Source organism: Symsagittifera roscoffensis, chromosome 4 (genome assembly GCF_963678635.1).
Source record: "Symsagittifera roscoffensis chromosome 4, txSymRosc1.1, whole genome shotgun sequence".
In the NCBI taxonomy this organism is placed as follows: Eukaryota; Metazoa; Xenacoelomorpha; order Acoela; family Convolutidae; genus Symsagittifera; species Symsagittifera roscoffensis.
Window position 1 is genome coordinate 35,755,187 of NC_087065.1, and position 25,594 is coordinate 35,780,780.

The following is a 25,594-nucleotide window of genomic DNA, read 5'->3' on the forward strand; positions in this document are numbered from 1 at the left end:
AATGTGATGGCTCAAATCCTTCTAGTTTTCGAGATATGACATTTTTTGTGATTTTTTCAAAAAATTTTCAATAAAATTAATTTCTTTTTCAAAATTTGAAATTCTTTACCCTCTAGTAAGGTGCTGTCAGGAATTGCGATTCTTGCTTCCTAATATGGCGATCAAATCCTTGTAGTTTTCGAGATATGACGTTTTTTGTGATTTTTTCAAAAAAAATTTTTGAAATTCCCAACACTCTATTTGGGGGCTATCAGAGTACTGTCAGGGGTTGTGAGCCTTGCCTACAATTATGACTGCTCAAATCTTTGTAGTTTTTCAGATCCGGCGTTTTTGTGATTTTTTCAAAGTTTTTCAGAAAGCTTAAATTGAATTTTTTTCTTCAAAATTTGGAATTCCTAATCCTGTAGTTGGGTGCTCTCTCGGTACTCATAGGGAGTGCAAATATTGCCTCTAAATATCACTGCTCAATTCGTTGTAGTTTTCGAGATATTAGTTTTTTTTCTATGATTTTTCTAAAATTTTCAGTTAACTTAGATTTAGAAAAATTCACAGTTTAAATATCCAAATATCCCAACCATGTAATTGGGTGCTGCCAGGGTACTCCCAGGAGTTGTAAATCTTGCCTCCAAATATAACTACTCAAATTTTTGTAGTTTTCGAGGTTCGACGGAAAATTGGAATTCAAAAAAAGTTCATAAAATTTGAAATTACCAACCCTGTAATTGGGTGCTGTCAGAGTACGCTAAAAGCCTGCAGATCTGGTTTCCAATATATGCGGTTTTTCTTGAGTTGTCAAAAATTCGAAGCACCGGAGGTGCGTAACACGCTAGTAAACTTTATTTGGTGAAAGTAAGTAGCTTCTAATACTAAAAGCGGTGTACTTCAGAACGCAAGGTAAAAATGGAAATTTTGCGATGCGCGTTCAGTAAATTGATGCATCAGTAAATAACTATATCAGTTAATCGAATTATGAAACAATTACTTAACAATTACGTAACCGTTTGCGTCTCAAGTTCTAATTTAGCCTAAAATAAACGTATCAACGAATTAAATGGAAAAACTTTTCAGTAATTGACTGCAATATTGCAATTTCTTAGCTGTATAACTTAATTTACAATTACGTCGAGCATAATTAATTCCTTACTAGTTTAGGGGTCAACTAATAATATACACTGTTACTTTGAAAAGGTTATTACTCTGAAAATACTTTTGGTGTGCTGGTTTGCTGATCAGGTTTATACTTTTGGTTTGCTGATCAGGTAATTTGATTTTCGGTTTACTGATCTGGTCTGGCCGTTTTCGGGTTGCTGATACATCGGTTTACTGACCACCACCTTTTTTTGGAGGGAAAAACATACCTGGAATGTTTTTCTGCGATCTACAGTAGCCAAAAACCTGAACGTATCAACAATTTAAAATACCATGGCTATATGAAATGAAGAAAAAATAAGAAACGAACTCGCACGTCAATATAAAAATGAGCTAAATAAACTCATTTATGCTCTTTGACTAAGAGTAAACCATATCTTTATAATATGAGTGGTGTGTTGTGTTTGTAGGTCTGCAGATGCAGTTGCAATGGGAGAGTGAGAGCGCCAAGTGTGAGAAGACATTTCAAATGTATCGCCGACTGGACTCCGAAATTACTTATCGGTAAGGGCAGCTGATTTTGAACACTTCAAGCTCAAACTGAATGGATATATTTTTTATTATTTTCTATTTAATATTCCTTTAAGAATATAATTATTTTCAAAGTCGCAAGGAATGCAGATGATGTCGATGATCAAATAAATGCCTTAGTACCACGTTTCCTGGTAGCGCTTCAACGTTAAACCTATAATTTAAAGATGGTTTAAATCAACTTTTTACTATCGGTTTGGCGTCTTCAAACACTTATATGACTCAGAGTGTTATAGCATGTGTGGGCGTCATCGGCCTGGTCTTGGCGGCAGTTCTAAAAAAGTCTGCGTTTCTTTTACTTTTTGGAAAGATCTAACTTATTCTAGAATGATGCTGGCGGACCAAGGAGTGCCGGTTAAGAACGCGGCCAAGTTCGCCTGGAAGTGTAGGGATGTAGAGGACCAGACTGTGGATGATGAGCCGGCTATTCCTCAGTTCATAGTAGCCCAAGTGACCCAGGAGGCCCTGCAGGAGCAGAGGCGACTCTTCCAGGGCACCGGTGATGTGGTCACCGAAAAGACATCCAGTTACCTCTAAGTCATTACACATGTGCGTGTTCAAAAATATATGACAATTTTAATTAGGAAAACATGTTTTCAAATTGGAGAGATGTTAATATTTTTGAATATAAGACTTCTAATTCTCTCAAAGGAAAAACATATAACGATGAGTCCTGCACAATGGATACGATGGGTAACGTATACACACAGTTCCTCAGATTAAGAGCTTGAAAATACACACAAAAAATCCAAAAAAGAAAACAGCCTATAGTTTTTGGCAGGATTGGTTTTTTTTTCGTTCTTCAAAAATCTTGCGAGACCTTTTTTTGCTCTCAAATGATGGTTTTTGAGACAAAAAATCAATTTGAGCTCCTGTGAATTAGTCTTTATCAAAGATGAATACTGGTAAGTCTTCTGCGGCACCTGTTTTTTTTCCACCACAACTCTTATCATTCTATTATAGATTTTCAACGATGAGAACATGCAGAGACGTTGCACATGTATCAGTTGTACGCGAAATTTCGTAGAAAGGCTTATTGCTCTTTATTTTGAAACTAGCCATTGTTTTAGATGTTGAACCGAAGCGGCTTTGCCTGACCTGGATGAGGAAGAGCATTTAAACTCATGCATGACAAAAGCATCTGTTTTTTGATGAAGCTTCTTGGATGATTCTTTCTTTTGCCTTATCTTTTGATAAGCTTTATACGCGCAGCTTTTTACCTATCAGCCTGCTCCTCAAACTTGAAAATTAATACTTTTGATTAACGTTAACCAACTCAACTGAGAATGAAACTTTTCTTTAACTTTGCCTTGATTTGAAGTATTTTAACTCAACCTCTAAAAGTGTGCTGATATTAAGTCAAGTGTTATTTTCAATCTATCTTCAATATAGATATGAGAATTCTTCGAAAAACTGTTAAGGTTGCTTTCTAAGTTGAACAACTTACCATGGACTGGTTCAAGCTTTTTGTAAAATGGACGATGATTCGATCGACTTTGAAACTCGTGATCTTAAAAAACCTTAGTGCAATTAACAGATAATTGTTGAATCAGCCAAAAAAATTATTTGTGAAATAATTTTAAAGCATGGTTGGTAAGTTATAAAAATCTATATATTCAAAACTGCTGTCACAAGGGCGGATCTAGGATTTTCTCGAGGGGGGGCGACGGATTTTCAACGAAAATTTTGAGGACCTTTTTTTTAAGGCCGACCAAATTGAATTTCGGCGCTCTCCTCAAACATTAAAAAGACTATGTTTTGGTAAAATTTTCTGCGCCGCAGGCAAAATTTTGAAAAACAGCTCAAAAAAGCCGTTTTTGGGCAATTTTTTAAAAAAGTTTTGACAAAAAAAATCGAGTCGAATTCCTGAGTCAGTTTATCAAAAATAACAAAAAATTATTCTGGGCCCAAAAACAAATCTGAAGGAAGGAACATCTGTTAATTGTACGCACATCTTCAGAGCATTCATCATTTTTGATTTTGAAGATTGACTATAAAATACAGCGTCTATTTTAAAAGAAGTCACCTATTTCAAAATTAATTTTCAATTTAAATCTGGATTGAGGATCATATTATTTTAATTAACCAGAAGTTACAAGAACTTTGATGGAAAGACTTGAAACATTGCCAGAATTTTTTATGAACACAAGGTGGATTTGACGTCTGGAGGTCACATGGGTAGATTGATTACATTTTCATTACTAAATTTTGGCTTTAAGATAATGTTTCAGGTCTACATATATCATTTAATACTGCCTTTGATGGTTAAGTTTCCATGTTTTTGTTAACAATGCAATTATAATAGTTTGTACGTTGTTTCCCTTGTTTGCCAGTTTCTTGTTATGCAAAAATATCAATGTTGCTTTGAGTGGTATAGTATCAAATACTCATGGAGAAGCCTGTTGAAATTTCAAGTTCAATAATGTCCTTTTTCTTTCAAGGAAGTTCGGTGTTATAACCTGATAATTTAGTTCAGTGATAGAAGACAACAGAGTAAACTGCAAGGCGACAATTCGTCAAAAGTTACAACTGGCAGCATTTAGCAAAAAATAAAAAAGACGATTTACATAGATAAGCTCAAAACTTCTTCCAGTGGCCTTGCGGTGGTTGCCCTTCAAGCCAATACGCGCTAGGCCAGGCGGTTTCATTATTCACAGTTCTCCGTTTTGGCATGCGCGTACTACGAATCAGTCCAATTACCAATTAAGACCAATTCTGGTCGCCTGGTGCGAATGGTCGCTTTTTCAAAATATAGCGATTTTTCGCATTTGACCAATTGTCGCCACACGAGCGTAAAAAGGTACCAGGACGATGCCTTTTGACTTATGTATGACTGTTATTTGAAACAGTTTGAGTAGCTTGCATAATAATTGCTTAAATTTTGTGCTCGGGGTAGTTATTTTTCTTGATCATTTTTGTTGGATTTCAAAGTTTTGAGCTCAAATAGGTTAAAATGCTCAAATTTTTGCACCTGTCACAGTTTTTTGCAAAAAAAGTTTTGATGAAAAAAAATTAGAAATTAGGTTTTTAAAAGAAACTTCGATGTTTTTTCTTCTTACATTTGGCCTTAACAAATCTGAAGTAAAAAGTGATACTTTTTAATGGTACAGTTTTTACCGAATTTTTGAATAAAACGTCCCACACATTTTGTTTCCAAATTTTGCAGCACAACTGTCTTAATCCGCTGCATATTGGAAAAACTTTATTTGAGGTAAAAAGCCTGAAAATAAAGGGAAAAAAATTAAGAGTACAAAAAATTCTCAGCTGCAAATTGGAGATAATTTTTTGAGGTAAAGAATATACATGAAGCGTAAAAAGTAAAGCGTGGAAATAAAGCGTAATCAAAAGTAGCTGAAAAATTGTTCAACAGTGCCAAAAATTGATGATTTTTGACACAGTCAAATAATTTTTCTTTTGAGACTGTTGTACTTCGGCGCAGTTGAACTGTTTCAGTCTAATGAACAGAGGTACTCAAAAGTGCCGATGTACAAGAGATCCGAAAGTATAAAATATTCAAGATTGCCGAAGATGGTGCTCTAAGTATTTAATTAATCACGCTTTATTTTTAGTCCTTACCTCGAATAAATTTTTTCCAGTTTGCAGCGGATTTAGACAGTTTTGCTGCAAAATTAGAACTCAAAATGAGTTTGGGTCGTTTGCTTGTTTTAATCGATGCACCTGGAATTAAATGGGGGCATTCAACCGTGCCGAAAAACAAGTGCCGAAACTGAAAATGGGTTAAACAGTGCCAAAAATTGAATCAAATCGACGGAAGTTGCAAAGTCAAAAATGGCCATTTTTTATGACGCTCGTTAAACAAACATTTCATAAGTCGTCATGAGGCGTCATAAATATTTTGAACAAATAACTATTTGAGCAATTTATCAAACTTTGTTCTCGATTGCGCTCCAAAACAAAACACTGTTCAAAAAATTTGCCAAAGGTTTTCAAGATGAACTCAAGTTTTCCAATTATGATTCATTCTTAAGACTATTGAACATATTTTTTGTTTCGGCACTGTTTTAATTCGGCACTGTTGAACGGGCCCTATAAAAACGAGTAAAAAGTTTATGATTAGCAATATGGCTCCTATTTTATTTAAGATAAAACTGAAGAAGATAATGGATGTTCTAATTAAAAAAAAACAATTATTAGTTTTTCATATCAATTGGAGCGTACATAGAAAAAATTATCGGTCATGGAACATCCATATAGAATTCTATTGTTGTGGTCAAAATTAGATAATAAGCTCATCAAATTTTTACCGATCAAGTCCTCATGAGCGTTATCAAGTTCTCGTGACCTCTACTTTTATCACCTTGAAAATAGATAATTTATGAAAAGATTTTTTTTGCTGCAGTATAAGCATTTTCATTTTTTATAGAAACTTTCAATGTTTTCTTTATAAGCTCATTCAAAAGTAGAATTAACCACCTTCAATTCTTCAGAATACTCGATAATCACCTGATAGCCATCACTAAAAAAGAAGCGTTGAAACCCGAATAACCAAGATAATGTCAAGCAACATAGTTAAATTTGATCCTCTGAAACTTCCAAAACAAAAATGTTTGTTTCAAGTATTGGTTTTGAGTTTGCATAAATAAGAGTGTTTCAAGCGCTAAAGTTTTTTTCTAAATTCTTTCCATACTTTGGACCTCGGAATAGTGAAAATAAGGTCAAAATTTCCACACAGGTGAAGTTTAACTTGATAACCTGACAGGCATTTCTTTTTAAAAAGTTTTGACCTGCAGTGTAAGAGTTACATTTCCAACTCTTGGAACTCCGGTTTTCAGCTCTGCCTTTTTGTCGCAGTTCTCGAGGTCCAGTTTTGTTGTTGGAACGAAAAACTGGACAAATTTGGATCCACTTGTATTTTTTTGTCCGGTTGAAAATGCGAAACTTAGTGTTTCAGGCATTGATTTCAGTAGCACTTGCGTGTTCATTGGTGGAGTGTAGAAACCACTGCTGTTGATATAAGCGGTAATTTTTAAAAAAATGTATCGTCTTGCAAGCATACAATTGTGATTAACCCCGACTTGAGTTTGTTTTCTAAGACTCTGTTTGCGTAAATCTTTGTTATGGAGACGTCAAGAAAAATTTGTGCTCATGTTTAACTGAGTCCGGAATCGCTCAAACGCAAATTTTTGCGAAATAAAGAGCCTGAGAAAACGGGAACTTTGCCTAGATTGTGGTAAAAATGTGGCATTTTACAATAAAAGTGTCTCTTGTTCCGTTTTTTGAAAAGCTGACCAAAAAATTGTGAGTGCCGTGGTCAACTAACCTTTGAATTGAAAATTGGGCAATTTTGACAAAGGTTTTTTTTATACAATCTAAATTTTTGTGGTCCCCGAAGTTCAAAAGTACAAAAAATATATTTCACGTGTGACCATTTTTGATAAAATTATGGGGATATAAACATTGCCAATTTGTTAAAAATGTTCAATTTGGGTTAATTAACGCGCAATATATCCTTCCTACAATACGCGTAAGCGGTAGATAAGCTCGTTTCAGTTTGAACTGAATAAAATTAATTAGTTATGAAAGTTCGAAACGCTAATTACATCCCTTGAACTTTGTATTTTTCTAAATTGGCCTTAATTTGCAGTCAGAAGATTTGGCGCTTCAATTGATTTACTGATATTCTTATCGTAACTGCTTCGTTGTCAATTAATTCAAATTGGTTCGGCATTTGATATCTATTACGAAATATCTGTTTGTTCAATAATTTTGAGTTTAATTCTTATTTAATTGATCCGTCCCTTTTGGCTGTAATTACGATAGGAGAGAGGAAACAATCTGCAGAACATCTATTTAATTTTTCGATGTGACCATCTCTTAGTAGTTGGTCGATACATAATTTAACTTTAGGGAGAAGATGGATCGGAATGCGTTTCCCCTTCACCTGTATTGGCTTTATTGATTCGTTAAAATAAGTGTTAATTATGAAATTCTTCGATCTACCGGGTCTTTTTATAAGGTCTGAAAATTGTCTTGATATGTATGCTCTAAACTCACTTTGTGATAGTGTCTCTTGGTTTTGGTCTAGTTTTCTGTCTGATGCAAATTTTATTTGATTGACGTCCATCCCAATCGGTGATTCTTTCTGAGTTATCCATAGCTCTGACCCATTGGGTGGGGGTTGTTTCTGGAGTACTACTATTCCCGGTAATATGTCGTTTCCGAGGAGATTTCTTTCTGCTCTTCGGTAATAAAAAATTTCTGGTCACTAGCGTCCCAACCCTTCGATCGAATTCTCACCCGAACTCTTTTAATAATGTTTATTGTGCTCCCGAAGCCTTGGTACGCTTTCTTTGTTATTTCGTCAACAGGTTCTATTTTTTAAAATCTTTCTTGTATCTTCAATTCATGAAGTAGGTCTTTTTTCATGAATGAGATTGGGATTGCTGAGTCAATTCTGAATTTCGGTGCAGTAAGGGTTGAAACTTCCCAGAGATACCATCAACGTCTTTTTTAGTTCTAGGCCTTAAAGTACGGGTTAAGTACGGTTCTCACTCCAAGTCCGATCTTATCTTCAACTGCATTTATTTGGATATCCGTGTCCAGCGCTAGAACTAAAAAATCATCAAAGTTGACATCGAATTTGGGATTCTCCTACGGGTTAAACCGGGTATTTTCTTTTTCGTGGGATATTTGGTTTTGTTCGACTATGTTTGTTTGCGTTCTTGCTGTACTCCTGCAATGTTTTGCAAAAAGGCTTTTACGGCCGCACGTACTGCAGTTTCTATCTCTGGCTGGGCATGTAGTTAGGTGTCCCTTCTTGAACTGCTGACCACAGTTGCGACACTTATTGTTTTCGACGATATTTAGTGTCGGTTCATTCTTTATAAATTGTGGTCTCTGTACCGCATTATAGGCCGGGAATTTTAGGTACTGTTATTGAATTTTCGTACTTTTCTCATGGACTAGTACATAAGATAATGCGTTTTCTGGAGTCAAGTATTCGATGCATAATTTCTTTTGTATCTCGACGTTTTGCATATTTGTAATGAAAATGTCTCTGACTAATTCTGACTCTAGTTCTCTCAGTTTACAATTTTTTGCCAACTCGGATAGTGTTTCGTGGAATTTCTCTAAAAATTCATTTTCTTTCTGTCTTCGGCCAAAGAAGTTAAATCTTTCGTTTGTAAGGTTTGTAGTGACCGTAAAAGTAGTTTTAAGTAATTCCCAGAATTCAGCAAAGTTTATGTCCAGTATTCTTTTCCCAGAATTTTTATGTGAGAAGAATTTCTGTCCTTCTCATCCAAGTGCCAGGTATAGTTGCGATTTTAATTTCTTGTCGACATCTCTGATTTGGAAACCGTTGAATTTTGCGTTCTCTTCTGCTTTTCTCCTTCTCATTTGAAATCTTGGATAGCTAATCGGTGATGTTCATCTTTTTCTGCCCGACGAGCTTGATCATTGGACGGGTCCAATGGTTCGGCCATGGGGTATGCTAGTTCGGGTATTGCCGCTGGGTTGATTACATCTTCGATGTCCACGGAATCTTTCGCGATGATTGTTAGTTGGAACTTTGCTGACCACCTTTCCCAGTCGTGTTGGTTTTCACTCGATGTGTTGTTCCAAAAAAACACTATTCCTCGTAGGTTCGACTCGTTTGACTGCGCCATGTTAAAAAATTAGGGTAAAACCGTCTGTTGGTTAAAATTGGTTAGACTTAAACTAAGACTAGTTTAAGACTGTTTGGTTTAAGATTCCTACAGTTTTAGTTGTAGGCTTTTATCTAAGACTAAATAAAAGACTAAGGTAACTAAGCTAAGTTAAGAAGTAGTAAAAAGGTTGAATTAAGAGTTAGTTGCACAAGACTAGTTGGGAATCAAAATTGACAATGAAACAATCTCTAGATCTACCAAAAGCCGTTGCGCTTTTGGCAGGTATTTTAAATTGGCATGGTCATAGGTCATAACTGAATATAACTTAGAGGTTAGACTTTCGACAATAAAATATCACATTTGACACATCTCATAAGGTTGCATTCTTCGTCTGAACTGGATATCTTCTCTGCTGCTTCGTTGACTTGCTGTGAACGACACATTCGAGCAAAGTGATTTGGCTTGTTGCAATTTTTGCATGTCTAGTCCATTGCCGGACAGTTTCGTATATGTCCCTCCACGAAAGGTTTTCCACACCTTGTATACGGTTTCTGATCGGTTGCTTTTAGCGTCCCATGTCCTCCGTTTATAAGGCTCTTTGTTTGGCCGCCTTTTGTTTCCTCCTCTTTTGCCAACCTCCATAATGAGTTCTTGTTTTATTTTTACTTTCCAACCCAGTAGATTTCTTGCACTTGCAGTGTTAGCATATGATTTTGGAAAGTCTTGCGTCGTCTGTTTGTCTTGTTCAAACTTTAGCGCTCTTTTCAGAACTTCATCAGGTGTGAAAGTTTCAAATGTCAACGAATCTTGTAGAACAGTATTTTTCATTCTTGAAATGAATAGATCTCGAACTAATTAATTTTCTTATATGCCCAGCTCCGCTTTCACTGCTTGTGCAGTCAAGGCAGCATGGATTCTCGATTCTTGCCTTCTCGTGAATAGCTTGTATCTCTCATATATTATACTTTTCGTTTTTTCAATTGAGAATTTTGCTAGGGCTACCATCTCCCTAAACTCAAGCTTTGACACTTCAGTATGGAAATTTTTCGGGTTAAACTCTTTTTTCCTTCCGTTTCTAAGAAAAGAAACATCCTCGAAGCAATTCGTTTTTGGATTTCGTTATAGAACACATTGTGTCCCACCTTTGGTCCGCGGTCCCTTCTTTCTTCGTTTTCAAGCACGACTTTGTCCCTTAATGACTTGTCCCTCGCTTTTCAATCCGCAATTGCTTGTGCGACCGCATTGCCTCTAGGTGTTTCTGGCCGTGGCAATGGTTCTTCTACGACTGCTTTCGGGTCCTCTAGTAGCAGTTCTGGATTCATATTTTCCTTCACTGTAACGTCTAATAGAAAATGGTCAAACTAAAATTTAAAGTTCCATGCTGGATACGAATTTGCTGAGGTTCAAAACACCGGAATCCCCATGTCTGTTCTGTTATCTTGGGACAAAAATCCCGCTGGCTGCGCCATCTGATACCTCTACGCCCAAGGTGGATAAGTATAACCAAAGGTAGATTTCAAGTTGTCAATTCACATGAAATCTGTTTTATTCTTTTTATCTTTTTAGGTTAACTGAATTCCGCAACGCAATACGGACACACTGTTCAGTCGTGAAACAAATTAAGTAACCGTACGTTGACCTTGAACAATACTAATCAAATAAATACACAAATAACATAAACAATCCCCAAGATTAGTGTAGTGTGGCTGCAGCTGCACATACTGTACCACAGGTGCCAACTGAAATAGGTCGCAAAAAAGTAACTAACAAAACCAATTATAAAAAAAACAACAAGGGGCAACTTTTGGACTGTTAACAAAATGTTTTTAAACATAACCAACACAAAATAGCAATTTGAAAGCAAATAAAAATCGTTGAATTGGACAAACTAGGTTGCCAATTAGAAATCAGAGAACTGAGTTTAGTTGGAATTGTGTTTTGAAGTTCTGTAATGTTTTCAGTTTTTTAGTCTTTCTGAAAGAATATTTTCACTTTGATTATGCCTTTGCTGCTTTTACCGGGGGCAATTTTTAGCATGAATGTCACCAATAAAAATTGCCGGGTACTGTGAAAGTAGCACATAATATTCAGTCTCAAAAATACAAAAACGGTTTTTCAATTTAGGAATCGATATTTTTTCTGCGTCGTGTGATAAAAGGATCTCAACAAAACATTACACTTCAGGTATATGCGACAGTCATAGTAAAATAGACAAATTGTTTTGTGGAAACCGTTTTTGTAGAAAAATGACTAGAAAAACAAAAAAAAATCGTTATAAAATAAAAAAGAAAATAAGCATGAAAAAGCTATTTTATGCCTGGTCGCTTGCCTTTATTCGCTCGAAAATAGACAAAAATCAAAAAATTCAAATCGGTTTTTCTTGATAGAGGGAAAATTTCTTGATAAAGGAACTTTTATATTGTTTTTCGAATCAAAATTGAGAGGGCTTAATTATGATATATCATTCAGCTATTTCCGGCTAAAATTAAGCAGAATTAGGCTGGCTATTTTAAGCCTGGTCGCTTGCTTTTATTGCTCGAAATTAGACAAAAAAAATTGAAATGCTCATATCGGTTTTTCTTGATATAGAGGGAATTTGATTATTTTGTTGCTCGAATCACAACTAAAAGGGCTCGAGTATGGTGTATCATTCGACCCCGTTCGATGATTATTTATGATATCTAATTTGTGTGGAAAAAAATTGAAAAAAAAAGAAAAATAAACTAAAACACACCCAAATACAAAGTTCCTCTGCATTTTTAATGGTCGGACAAATAGCGGTATTCAAACTAGTTTTTCAAAAGACAATATTAATGACGAGCTTCGGCTGTGAAAAACAGCATTTTCTCACTGAATAAATTCTAAATCAATAACTGAATACCTCGACCAAAATTTCGATTTTTCCTTTTTTGAGCAGAAAAAGTAGGGAAAAAGAGAAAAATGGATTTATGACTGTTGAAATGGATGCTTGGATGGGTGGTTGGTTGAATGGTTTTTTGTGTTTCTAGATAAATGGGTGGCTCGGTAAATGGTCTGTTAGATGGATGATTCGCTTGGGAAAAGGATGGCTTCGTTGATGGATGGATGTATAGATGACCGGATGGATTGGTGACTGGTGTGGATGGACCAATTAATGAACAATTGGCTTGATGACTGATTGGTTTATAAGATGGATGATTTTCTACATGGATTGATGGCTTTATGGATGAATACCTGATTGATTTTTTATATGAAGGGGTCACTTACTCAGCCAAAGACTTGATGGATCGATGATTGGCTTGCTGGATGGATGGTTGGATTGATTGTCGGAAAATTGCCTCATGGAAGGTTGGATGGATAGATGGACTGTTGGCTGAAACACCTAGGGGGATAACTTTAGAAGACTAATCTCAGGGGGTTATAAGTTGTTAATGTTGTGTCACGCCGAGTGATTGGGATTTGAAAGAGTTAATTTCCCAACCATTTCTACATACTACTATCTTCGAAAAGTATTATTGTCCTGAGATCAAGTTTGAAAGAGTAGTTCATCTGTGATCATTTTTCTTAAAATTTTGGGGTTTGAAGACTGCCAGTTCGGCCAATTTGGGACAATAAAGGCGAGGAGAAATAATCCGGCGAGGAGAAATTTGGGAGAAATAATCCGTCCTAGAAATCGTTCCAAATTGGTTGAAAGAAGCTTATTTGTCATAATTGATTTGTTACAAGGAGCAAAATCTATTCTTTTGTGCTTTATACGGCGTGTGGGGGAATGATTTCATTAAAAAAATTTCAGATTTTAGGAAAAAATTTTTTGTTTTATTTTTTTTACATTTAATTTTGCGCTATTAACGCGTCAGCTGAGATTTAATTCCTCTGATAAATCGTTCCGATCTGGATTGAGGCATGCTATTTGCGCTTAATAACACTTGAAACAAGCGATGAAACGATAAATTACCTGTGATCATTTTTTGTTAATTTTTGGGGGTTTGAAGAATGACAGTTTGGCCAATTTGGGACAATTAAGGCGTGATATATTTCGCGCTATTAACGCGTAAGCTGAGATTTAATTCATCTGAAAAATTATTCCGAATTGTACTGAGGCATGCTATTTGCATTTATTAATGATTGCCACAAGCAAATTATACTTCTTGCACTTCACAGGATGATTTTCAAAAAATAACTCACAAAAAAGTTAAGGTTTTTTTTTCTTTTTTTAAGTTCATCGATTTTTTCTAAAGCGAAGACTACTCCATAGAAGTAAAGAGGTAGTCGGACCTTTTAGGGTTTCGCCCTGATACGAGCAGTTGTCTTATAGGTCTTCAGAAAAGGTTCATATTTCAGTTTGAATGGAAACAGGCGGCACTGAATGAGTGATATGCCCAAAAAATTCGAATAGACTTCGAATTCTTAATTAATTATATCTTTCATCGTATATTTTTGCCTATAATTGTCAGAGCACCATTAGTAATTTTCAAAAACCATTTTTGTTCACAACCAGAGTAACGGTACCAACTCTTGGGACATCAATTTTGGCAAAGTTTTTTTTCTCCAGTTCTTTCGTATTGAGGGGAATGTCAGCAATTTTAGACCCTCGAGGATCACCTGTCTCCGTTGCAAACACAAAATCTAGTTTGCTCGGCAATGATTTCAGCAAAACTTGAGTATACAATGGCAATGTGTAGTTACTCTGCCAATCGACGAAGAATGAGTGGTATTTTTTAAAATACGCATTGTCCTGCAAGCACACAAATGTGAATGTCTTTGATTTGAATGCATCTTTTGTGTTTTTGTTGACAGCTATGCTTGTAATGTAGGCGTTCAGGAAAAATTTGTTCTCTTGTTTAACTGAACTCGGAATGGCTAAAACACAAATATCATTTGGATCAAAGTTAACATCTTTCAGCCCTTCAATTTAATTCAGATTAATTTTGTTAAGCACTGCATACAAAATTCGCAATTCTGATTGGCTGAAAGGGGGGGGGTTGGAAGGATGGGGAGCATAATGTTAATTTGTTATGATATTAAAAGACATCTGGGCTGAGGCTTCATTGTAGTGAAAAAATTTACCACTTTTGTTGCAGTCCCGGGTTGACCTCCATAGACCAAAAATGCTAATCATACAGTTCCATAAACGAAGTCAATGAAAAAATATTTTGCTAAAATGGTGTCATCGAATTTTCGAAGAACTTTTCTCTTGTTTTGGCATAAATTTTGGTGTATCGTACTAAATAAAAAATAAAAACTTTTTGTCAAAAAAATGGTACTCATACAATTTCCATAGATAGAATTGCCCAAAAATTTTTTTGTGTTTTTTTTAACCGCAAATTGATTTTCGTACTCATTAAATTTTCGAATTAAATTTCGCATGCAAAATTTAATTCTTTTTGTGTGTATAACGTAGTCCTGGATATACTAATATTGGATTTTTTTCCTTTTCTCTTGATAACATTTTAAAAAATGCTCAAGGCTCCTCTTTTTCTTTGAATGACATGTTTTTGTATGCCTTGATCAATGTCTGGTAATTTGAAAATTCAAATTTAGAAATAATCATCTTTGAAAATGTTTGCCAAAATTTAAAATTTTGATACTTTCGTTATATTATTTGCGTGAGACAGAATTAAGACCTTGCAGGCTGTTTCCAAAGCATTTTTAATGCGAGACGGCCAAACCTTTGGTTACTGCGTTTAGTAACCAAGTCTTATGTCATTTGTGTTTGGTTACGAAAACAACCAAAAAATTTTGAGAAATTAAAATGTAAAGAATCAATATTTTTGGTTTATGGAAAAATGCCAGTCATACAGTTTCCATATATGATAAAATACTAATCAAAGACCTTTCATACAACTTTCTGTACGTATGGAATTCTATGGAAAGTGTATGACTAGCATTTTTCCAATAATGGAAATTGTATGACTTGCATTTTTGGTCAACCCGGGGTGTTTTGATACGTATAAGGGATGCAACAATCAGAGTACGTAAAATAATTTTTTTTTGTAAAAATGCAGGTCATTGGTACACCATTCTTAACAAAATTTCAAACACATTGTCGATACAATCAAAAAACAATAATTGCAGAGATTTTCACACACTAAATTATGAAGCTACGGCCTGGTAAACTAATGAAATCAGAAAGTTTTACTAATTCTAAAAGGTTAACAAGACTGCTCGTGCCAGGGCAAAGCCCTGAATGTTCCGACTGCATTTAAATGTCAATGGAGCAGAAATAGCTTGAAAAAACTAAATCTAATAAAAATAAAATGATTTTCTTTAATTGAGATTTTTTGTGAAAATCATCCGACCACAACGCCATCAAATGTACAAAATGATAAATTTCGCTCCTAGTAACAAATCAGTTATGGCAATTTGATTTTCTTCAATCAATTTGAACAATTTACTATTTCTAAGACGGATTAAATCTCCGCTTACGCGTAAAATAAGTGAAATATATCGCGCGTTAGTTGAACCAAATTGGCCATAATGGCAACCTTTAAACCCCCATAACTTTACGAAAAATGATCACAGGTGAAATATCTTTTCAAATTTAAGCTCAAGACAACAAAATCTTTTGAATGACTCTAAAAAATTCCGTCAAAAATGGCTAGTTAAAATGTCGAAACTTGTTTGAAGAAAAAACCCACCCCGAGCACAAATATTCCGTTACTTTCGTATCGAAAGTCGGAACAAAAAATACATATCCAATGCACCCAGTTTGACCAAAGTGCTTCGCATACAAGTCCATACTATGGAAAAATGCTTGTCATACAAATCCAACGAAGAAACAAAAAATAGCCGGCTACTGTCTTGAAATAATAGTCTTGAAAAACACAAAAAAAGTTTTCTAATCTATATTTTTTTGCGTGGTGTACAAAAAAAGAATGAAAGTCGTAGTAGAATAGGCCAATTTGAAAAACCTTTTTTGAAGAAAAAAAATTAGAAATTCGAAGAAATTGTAGAATAGGGGATATTTTTGCAAGTATTTTTTTGATTTTTTTTTAAATCTTTGATTTCAAAACGACGCTAAATAAAGTGCAAAAACTTAATTTACTCAAGTAAAAGGAAGCTTTCGCGGCTCAAATTTAGTTTAAATAAGGTAATGTGAACATGCACGCTCATTTTATTAGCTCGAAACTAAATCAAAACCAAAAAACTCAAACCGGTTTTTCCCAAAATTTGAAAAAAAATTTTTAGCAAAACTACAAGTTGGTATGTTTAATCTAAATTGGTAATTTTCATACTTAAAGAACGCTACTCCATCGCATCACCCAGTCGAAAATAATAAAAAAAAATTCAAAAACGTCAAACCATTTTTTTCGATATGGAATTTTTTTAAAATGTTTTTACTGTCGTCCGAATCACGACTGAAATGGCTTCAAAATGATACATCATTCAACTCATTGCGATGTATAATTGTGGGATTAGTGTGGTATTTGACTTTATGTGGAAGCAAAAACAAAAAAATTCCAAATACAAAGCACTTTTCCATGCAATCGAATTAGATGATAGGCATTTTTCTATAGTAGGGAAATGTATGACAAGCTTGTTTCCATGTTATTTTTTGTGTTTCGCTTTAAATTTGTGCGTCGACATACACGCAAAAACCAACAATTTTTTTCAATGAAAAAACCAACAAGTTAAACGGAACTTGATATTGCAGATAGGTACTACCAGATGCCATGTCAGATAAAAATTGAGTTTCGCACAAAGTTATAACGACAAAAAATTTGATTTTCTGTATATGGCTAGTAGGCCTCTGTTTCAAAAAATTCAGAGGTGGAAAATCTTGGATCGCAGGGATCCTTTGACATGACCCTTGAATATTTCTTCTAGAAAAGTTGTGCCTAGATTACGTTATACGCATAAATTTGAAAATTTCGCATGTATAGCAATTTTTTTTGGGAAACGATTCTTTTGTTCATAAAACTAATTTAGCGACTAAATTGAGACACAAATGAGATTAAAATGATACTTATCTTACAAATTTCATAAATGTAAGCCTTGAGTTGTCCAATAAAACAATTTTGATGACCAAAATAATTTAACTCAATTCCAACCCGATGCAAGCTCATTGAAAGTTTGAAGGAAAACCCTATTTGAAGGTTTTCTGAAAAATAAATTACTAAAAAAAACGCTTCTCATACAGTTTTACGAACAAAATTGTATGACAAGATTTTTTTTCAATAGAACTCCCAGCATGGAGTTGTATCAGGGGCGGATTTAGGGGGGGGGGGGCGGACGCTCCCCCTTAGAGATTCGACCCCCTGCCGACCCAAAGGGTCCCTCTTTGATACTTTTTCAGAAATCCATTTTTGGCCGACCGACCCTAAAATTTTTCTAAAGGCGCATTCGGCGCCAATATATACTAACTTTGAAGGGGAGCGCGCGCCAAAAAAAACGCGATTTTTTTGTCAAAATTTTTCAAAAAGTGCCCAAAAACGGCTTTTTTGACTGTTTTTTCAAAATTTGCGTGCAGCGCAGAAAATTTTGCCAAAATAGGGGCAAAACAGTGCTTTTGGAGAGCTCGAAAAATCATTTTGGTAGACCTAAAAACAAGGTCGTCAAAAATTTGGAACGTTTTTTGAAAATGCGCCCCCCCCCCCTCGAGAAAATCCTAGATCCGCCCCTGAGTTGTATGATAAAAATTTTTTGTGTGGAAAAGTATGATGAGCACTTTTTGTAGGAGGTCGATCCGGGTAGTTCATTGTTTGCTGCAATTTGCATTCCCTCTTACTTTTTATATAATACTTCAGCAAAATTAATAATAATCCTAAAAGATAATCAAGTTTTATTTTCGAAAATTTGTGCAATATTATCGAAAAAACGTTAGCTATTTTCTACTATGCATTAGAGACTATCCTCTATTTTACATTTGTGAAAAGTTTCTTTGTCGATTATACAAGGTGTTTGGTTTGTCGGTCGGTTTGACTGTTTGTCGCGAAATGATTGAAAAAATTAATGTGAAAATTAATTTTAAAGATTTTTATTGATGCTAATAAGAATGACTTGCAAAGAAGATCAGTTTTTCACAGCCCAAGCAGGTGAAGCGAGTTCGATTTCGGAAATCATAAAATTCTCCTTTTTAGCTTAACTTATGAAAATAGTGTGTTTATATATACATATTTGACTATATCCCAAGCAGTAGGAATCCCATGTTTTTCCTAAAATACTTTTATAGGGTTTTTTGTTTATGGCGATAAAAACTTTTTTTTGTTGCTCATTGAAAGCCGTAATCCTAATTTCAAGTGCTTCTCTATCTTGTGAAATTGTTTTTGAGCACGAACAATTCATAAGCAAACATGGTAAATGACCGACTTAATAAAATGGCGGTAGAATTGCAAAAATCTCGCTCGTGGAAGAAGCTAAAATTTTATGCGTCTGATGGTTTGATTTGCACTAACCAACTTCTGTCACCTTTTGTTCATTTTTTTCAGAACAAGATAAATTTGAAGCACTCGGCGATTTCTCACTTACATCTAGAATTTTTCCATAGATTGTTGTGATTGAGTAGAGAAAGTCTATATTGAGGTTTGGCTAATGTCATCCTTCATTGATTAAAATGAAAATAGAAAAAAAATATTTTGTTGAAACTGGTTTCAATGTTTTGTGTTGCAAACAAAGAATGAAAACTCAGAAGTTTTGTGCCATCGAAAACTGTACGAGAGTTTATGGCGTGTCTACATACATTAGCATATCATTAAAATGTTAGTTATTAAGAACTGTCCTAGAAAAGTACCCTAGCAACATTCTGCGATTTGAGCTCCTTTTATAGTTCTACAGTTTGTCGCTTCTGTCTGTTTTCTCAAAAAAAAATGCTAGAGGCTTTTGGATAGTTCAAAACTAAAACTTCCAATGTCTTGCTCGATGTAGGGATTTGAAAATGAATTTGAAGCTTTCAATAGGTCCAAAACCGCCGTGCGGCTATTTATGCCTACTGAGATGCAATCTATTTTTTTGGATATATAGAAGAATGAATTGGTCGAACAATGGGCTCTAAATCTAAATGGTTTGGAGTTCAGAACAATAACCATTTGGATGCTGATAAAACAAATGAAAAGAGATGAGAAAAATATTATAATTGCATTGCGACAGCCGTTGTTATGGAAGTCGGGGATGTAGTGAATTAGTGAATTGGATGAGTTTTATTTCTATTTCTGATATGGGGTTAACCTTTGCTTTTTTGAGGCAAACCGAATTAAAACTTCTTTCTTTGAGATATATTCGTAGATAAACATAGCTAAAACAGGGAGATAATGTGCATGTTTTTCAGGGCCTTTAGAGATTTTTCAATAGGAAAAGCATCACTTCACACATTTCTTTGTGAGTGATATAACTGAACTGAAAATTAAAAAGGTCAGGTTTCTTCTAACTATGATTGAATAAGTTGCCAAATGGTTCTGCAATTCGTTTGGCTGAGTAGTTAGCTTCCCTGTTTTTCTTTGGAATTGATGAAATTGATTGACTCTTGAGACTTCTTAGGATTATGGAAATGAGATTTTTCTCGTTCTTGTTTACATGTTTGTGATGGGTACTGTATGTTTTCCGCGCACGTTTATAAATTTTTTGATTGATTTTATTTTTGTTTGATATAAAAATTGAAACTAGTTCAAGTTTTCTTTTTGTAAACTTTACCAGTTTAACTTGTCCTTAGATTGTCCATTAAACGTTTTTCATACTATAATAGTTTTTTTGGGAGAAATTTGATGAAGATAATGTAATTCGTGACTTATCTGTTATATGAAGAGTTACAGTTTGGCAACTTCTTTTACCTACAGATAAACCATATTGTGTAATAGGGTTTTGGGAGAGTGTTTTTTGGTTTGTACAATTAATTGATGTTGTAATCTCCTAGAATACTCAAACATCTGAAGTAAATTCAATAACTTTCAATGCTTCTTCGATGAATGGTTGTCGAAGCTGCTTATGGGGATTGCAGGCATAAGCAATGACTTGTTTTTTTGGTTACTTTGATGTCAGTGGACTAAAAGCGGCCAGATGCCTTCAAAGTGGGAAGGACAGAGGAATTTGAGTGTTCCTGAATCTCATGGTCAATTTTTGGAAAAAACGAAGGAAACCCCTTCTGATTTTTGACTAGAGAAGGTTTTGTTCCGTTCGCATTGGAAGATTTATAGATGTGAGTTAATATGCAGAGCCAGTAGTATAGATAACCCATTTTTCGAATGGCCAAGTTTCATAGAGACAAAGTGCAGTTGATTTGTCGCAATGTTTTTTGAAAGAAAGCGTATTTCGCCAATCTGTTTGGGCGTGAGTTTACTTGAATGTTCCTGAAAGCAGGAGCAAAGCTTGCGACTTGTGGCAATCCGAAAGACATATACCAAACCGTTTTTGGTATTTTAAACACTTACAAGATGAAAACGTATACGAAAATTGTTGCCTTCAAAATAAGAGCAAATTGGAAATTTGGGTTTTCCTGGATCCCAGCATTAAGAATTTTAGAGGATAAGAAGAAATGGTTTTTTGAAAAAATGAGGGCAGTAGGGAAACTACTAAACATGACTTTATAGAAAAATCTCAAAATTTAATGGCACGTAACTGCTTAATCAACCTTTGGTATGGTTAATACCTTTTGCGTAAGTAGGGAACTTTAAAAATTAATCGGTTTTGCTATTCGTGAAACTTTAAAAATCAGTCTGGCTGCAGTAGAAGCTTGCCAATATCTCTGAGTGACCGGGGCCAATCGAGATTAGGTTTATTTCTGATGATGCACTTGCCCTTTGAATTGAAAAATTTCTTTGATACGACTCAAGGAGACAAAAATAGCAATCATTGCCACCCGTGCGTGCAGTAACATAGACCAAAAGTTTGTCGTTGCAAAAAAATTTTGATTCCTGAGCTTTTTCCACTTCTTTCATTACTCAATTTTTCCTACTTAATTTTTCGTTTTGTCAATTTCTCTCTTTTTTAAAACCCTCGTTTTCTAGAAAACCAAAATCAAAATTTTTGCAGAAAAATTACCTAAGTAAATTATCTCTTTAGTTTTAAGCCCTAGTTTGTAATGTTTTTAGACTGTCTAGAAATTTCTGACTTAATTTGCTAGCTGAAAAGTCGTAATTTGTCCAGAAAAAAACCCGGGTTGACCTCCATACAACGAAAATGCAAATCCAACAACACTGGTCATACAAATTTCATACATTTTGCCAAAATGGTGTCATCAAGTTTTAAAGAACTTTTTTCTTTTTTTTGGCATAAAATTCGATATACCATATTAAATAAAGAAACATTTCTCAAAAAAATACAAATGATACAATTTTCATGCAGGAAATTGTATGACTTGCATTTTTTTGATGGCGACAACAAAAACTTTCTTTCCATCGTTTTCTTTTCAATCGCAAATCGAATTTTGTGCTGACACAAACATTTTATAAAAAAACTTTGCATGCAAAAAAATTTTCTGTGCGCACAACGTCGCCTTGGATACACTAATGTTAGATTTTTTTTTTCGTTTTTGCTCAATAAATTTTTCACAAACAATAAAAATTCCAATATTTTGTTTGGCATGTATATGTATGATTTGATCAATGTCTGATAATCTAAAAATTCAAGCTTTTAAAATAATCATCGTTGAAAATTTTTTTCAAAATTTTAAAATTTGTTACTTTCGTTATATCATTTAAGCAAGACAGCTATAAGACAATTCAGGTCGTTTTCTATGCATTACAAATGCATGACCGTCCAACATTTGGTGAATACAGTTTTGTGTAAACCAAGGTCTTAGTCCCTTGCGCTCGATTATGAACTTAATCCAAAAGTTTTCAGAAACTAAAATTAGAAATTTTTTTTTTGGTTTATTAAAAATAACTTGTCTTACATTTTTCATATATGAAAAAAAGGCTTTTCATAGAGTTTTCTGTACGTATGGATTCGAATGGTAAAAAATTTTGCAGTTATGGAAGATGTACATTACGAGGTCAAACTGTAAAATTTTGTGATTTATAAGTCGGTTCTACATTGTTCTTCCCTTTGTTATTCTATTGTTTTTTCCTTTTCTTTGATCGTTCCGACAAAACTTTAACATGTTTAAATGCTTGTCTTTGGAATCCAGAAACATACAGATACAAAACTGTGTGCCTATCTGTTCACAGTTGGTCCTCGTAATGTATAATAAGAAGTTTAGTCAGCCTGGGAAACCACCCCAAGCACAAATCCGTTTTCTTATCGCAACCGTTTCCTTGATTGCGCATTAATCTGGAGTAATCCAGGTGCTCACTGATACGAAAGTAGTTTCTGATTTTTAACAATTGAGTCTTTTGAGAATAGGACGAACTGCATTTCAAAATTGGCGAAAACTGAAGTTAAACAAACGTACTTTTGAAACCCGCAAAGTATTTGTTGTAGTCAAAGCTAATGTAATCAAATTGAACAGTAGTCTCCCCTGTCTTGTCTCTGTCGATTTTGAACACGGTCTTCGGTTTACCTATCCAGGGTTGACGCTCAAGTTAGAAAACACTTAATAAACCAGCAGCGAAAAAAGCTACAATTTACGGACGTGTCGAGTCTTCACAAGGCCGGAAAAAGGTTTCTAAATTTTTCAAACGTTTCTAAAAATGCACGTCTTAAAATTTCAGGTGTTTCGAAAATATAATCGTACCCGATTTTCAAAAAAGAGCTGGGCTCTTTTTCCTTTTCCCCCACCAACAAATTTTTACATGTATATTTGTTGACCACTTTGTCTGATTGTTATGAAAATTTACATACAGACTAATAAGGCCCGACAAACATATTTGGTCTTCATACTCAACCTCGTAAAACCACTCGTTACACTAAGAAAATGAAGCTCATGTGAGGTGTGTGTGGGGGGGGGGGTTGAAAGGAAAAAGAGCCAAGAGCAGTTTCAGAAGTTCAATTTCAAAATTCAAAACTACTTTTTCGGCTTTCACGCAACAGTTATGGTAACAGTTTGTAATATTGGGGTTATTTTTTCAAGCAAACTGTACTTGACAGGAAAAACAATGCTTTCCACTTAAAATGGTTTTTAGTGGGGATTTCGAAAATTTTTGAAAAGCGACAAAACCCCTTTCATTATATTCCTTTTATTGTCACCATAGCCTATTAAAGGGAACCCTGGATACTCTTTGTGTCTGAAGGAAGGATATCCATAATTGTTTTCCAGTAAACCTTGCCAGCGTTATCGTCATCATAAGGATCGTCTTCAAGAAACTCAATCTAAATATTCATAGGGCTGTAAGTGAACTATGTAATTTATTTCTAGCAATTTGAAACTTTGGGGTACATTTGGGCCGTCATGTGGTCGATGTACTATAACGAACAGAAGAAGGAATTATTTTCCCTATAACAGCCCATGCTTGAAAAAAATGTGAAAAACAAGAACATGGTAAACTTCTTTAACGATCAAATGTTATATTATAGAAGGTATCTCACAAGCAGCCAATTGTTATCACGTCATATATTTAATCTCATTTTACTCTACCAAACAAGAAATGAGATAACTTTGAAAAAAATTGTAAATTTCATAATTATCCTCTCGAAATTATGGATTATTGTGGCACAAAAATATAAGGATTACAATTTATTTTAACGGATTATAGTGGTTATTTTTTTGTAATTTTATAGATACTGACCATGTTATGACATTATAATCAATTATGACCCATGGATGCTCAGTGCGGGTATCCAGTGCACAGTTTTGTCTCTCAAAATATGTGTATTTGATTGAAGAAGTACGAGGGTAAACAACATTTTAGACAAAACTAATGATCGAACCAGGCAATAGCGCACCTTCAATTATAGACAATAATATGTTGAAAGACAATAAGTTCAAAATGACAAAACAATTAGTCTCAAAATACACAATTTTTTTGTGTTTTTTGATATTGTTTGGTCTTTATACATAGCCATACGTTACACGATAAAATTAATCCTTACGTGAGATGGGGTCGGGAAATAGGTAAAAAATTCAGAGCCGATCGAAAAAAATCAGAAAATTCGTCTCCAAAATGGCGTGTTAGAGCATATGTTTGCTGACGATGTCGACGGAGTAGCCGACACTGTTCCAAGGTGGGTCGCTCAGAATGTTTCCGAAACGCGTAAGAATCAAACAAGGAGCGAACAAAAAAATATATTCTTGTGAAACAACTATTGGAACCAGTTTAAAACCTGTATTTATATTCAATTATATTATTGATAAAACTATTTCTATAAAATACTTCTTACAAACCCATCATGATCCATAACTAACACTTACAAAAATTTGTAGGGCTGAAACTATTCATAGTTTTAGCAACAGAACAGAAAGAATTTAGCTTGGCAAACAGTTGCTCTTCCTTATTTTGGTTCTTGATACCTCGCCTCGCAAAGACCAGTATACACTAGATCTATTGAGACTGGTAGATATAAGAGTAAAATTATGATTGGTAATAGACTAAGAAGTTGCACGAATCTATCCGGCCGAAAAAAAAGGATAGGGTGACAAACAGACGGTGTAACTTATCTGAAAATACTCTATGAGTGAGCCATCCCAAACATATGAAGATTGGATTTCTTATAACCTATCACTTCACACTCATGACAAAATTTTTTTTCACCATCAGCAATTTTTAAAATTAACCTCTGTTACCCATGCAAAATGGTTTTTAAACAGAAATAATAAACACAAAGAAACTTATCAAAAAACTGCAAAGAAGTTACTAAAAAGACAAAACATTCAATTTCAAAGAAATTCACGTTGTACACCAGCGTCAAACCTAACAATGGGAATGTTTGTTTTAACTTACTGTTTTATAATTTAAAAAGGATTCTCAAAAAAATGTACAATCTATTCGAAAAGGATCGTATCAAATCATAGAAAAGCTACAAATAATACGTATAATCTTATAGATCAGAAGAAGAATGAAATCTTACAACATAGAATCAAGCTTTTACCATACTATCCAAAAAAGTACGCCCTTCGCGAATTAACACGATTATATTCCTTTACAGGACTACATAATGTTGGAAAAACAACAGAACCTAATAATCAACAAAAACCGACAAACTTTAATCATCTACTGCAATTACCCGTTTTATTTCCACGATATATGTCAGATAAAACTCCATAACAAATCGTTCAAAAAAAAGAGCTAACCGTAAACTAAAAGAAAAATCTCTTATACCCAAAACCAAAAAAAAAATCACAACAAAACTAATCATCTCGTCCTAGAAAATATTCAAGAATTGATTACACAATTTTTATTCCACAATCTACGATATCAAGAAAGTAGAATACCAAAAACCTCTGAATAATTAGGAGCATCAAAAATAACTTTGGTAAAAATTTCAAAACTTTTTTCAAAACAGTTATTTGAAATGACTAG

General features: G+C 34.4%; 2 protein-coding genes across 4 annotated transcripts in view; both read left to right on the plus strand.

Moving 5' to 3' along the window:
- LOC134844295 (uncharacterized) overlaps positions 1 to 4,105 on the plus strand; it is a 52,480-nt gene extending 48,375 nt beyond the window's left edge. For all 3 annotated transcript variants that reach the window (XM_063860912.1, XM_063860910.1, XM_063860909.1), the window contains exons 9-11: positions 1,560 to 1,653; positions 2,007 to 2,229; positions 2,751 to 4,105. In XM_063860912.1, coding sequence (XP_063716982.1) covers positions 1,560 to 1,653; positions 2,007 to 2,217 — 305 coding nt within the window. In that variant the 3' untranslated portion in view covers positions 2,218 to 2,229; positions 2,751 to 4,105. The remainder of the gene's footprint in view (positions 1 to 1,559; positions 1,654 to 2,006; positions 2,230 to 2,750) is intronic.
- LOC134843931 (galactosylgalactosylxylosylprotein 3-beta-glucuronosyltransferase 2-like) overlaps positions 1 to 25,594 on the plus strand; it is a 405,495-nt gene that overhangs the window by 88,806 nt on the left and 291,095 nt on the right. The window lies entirely within an intron of this gene.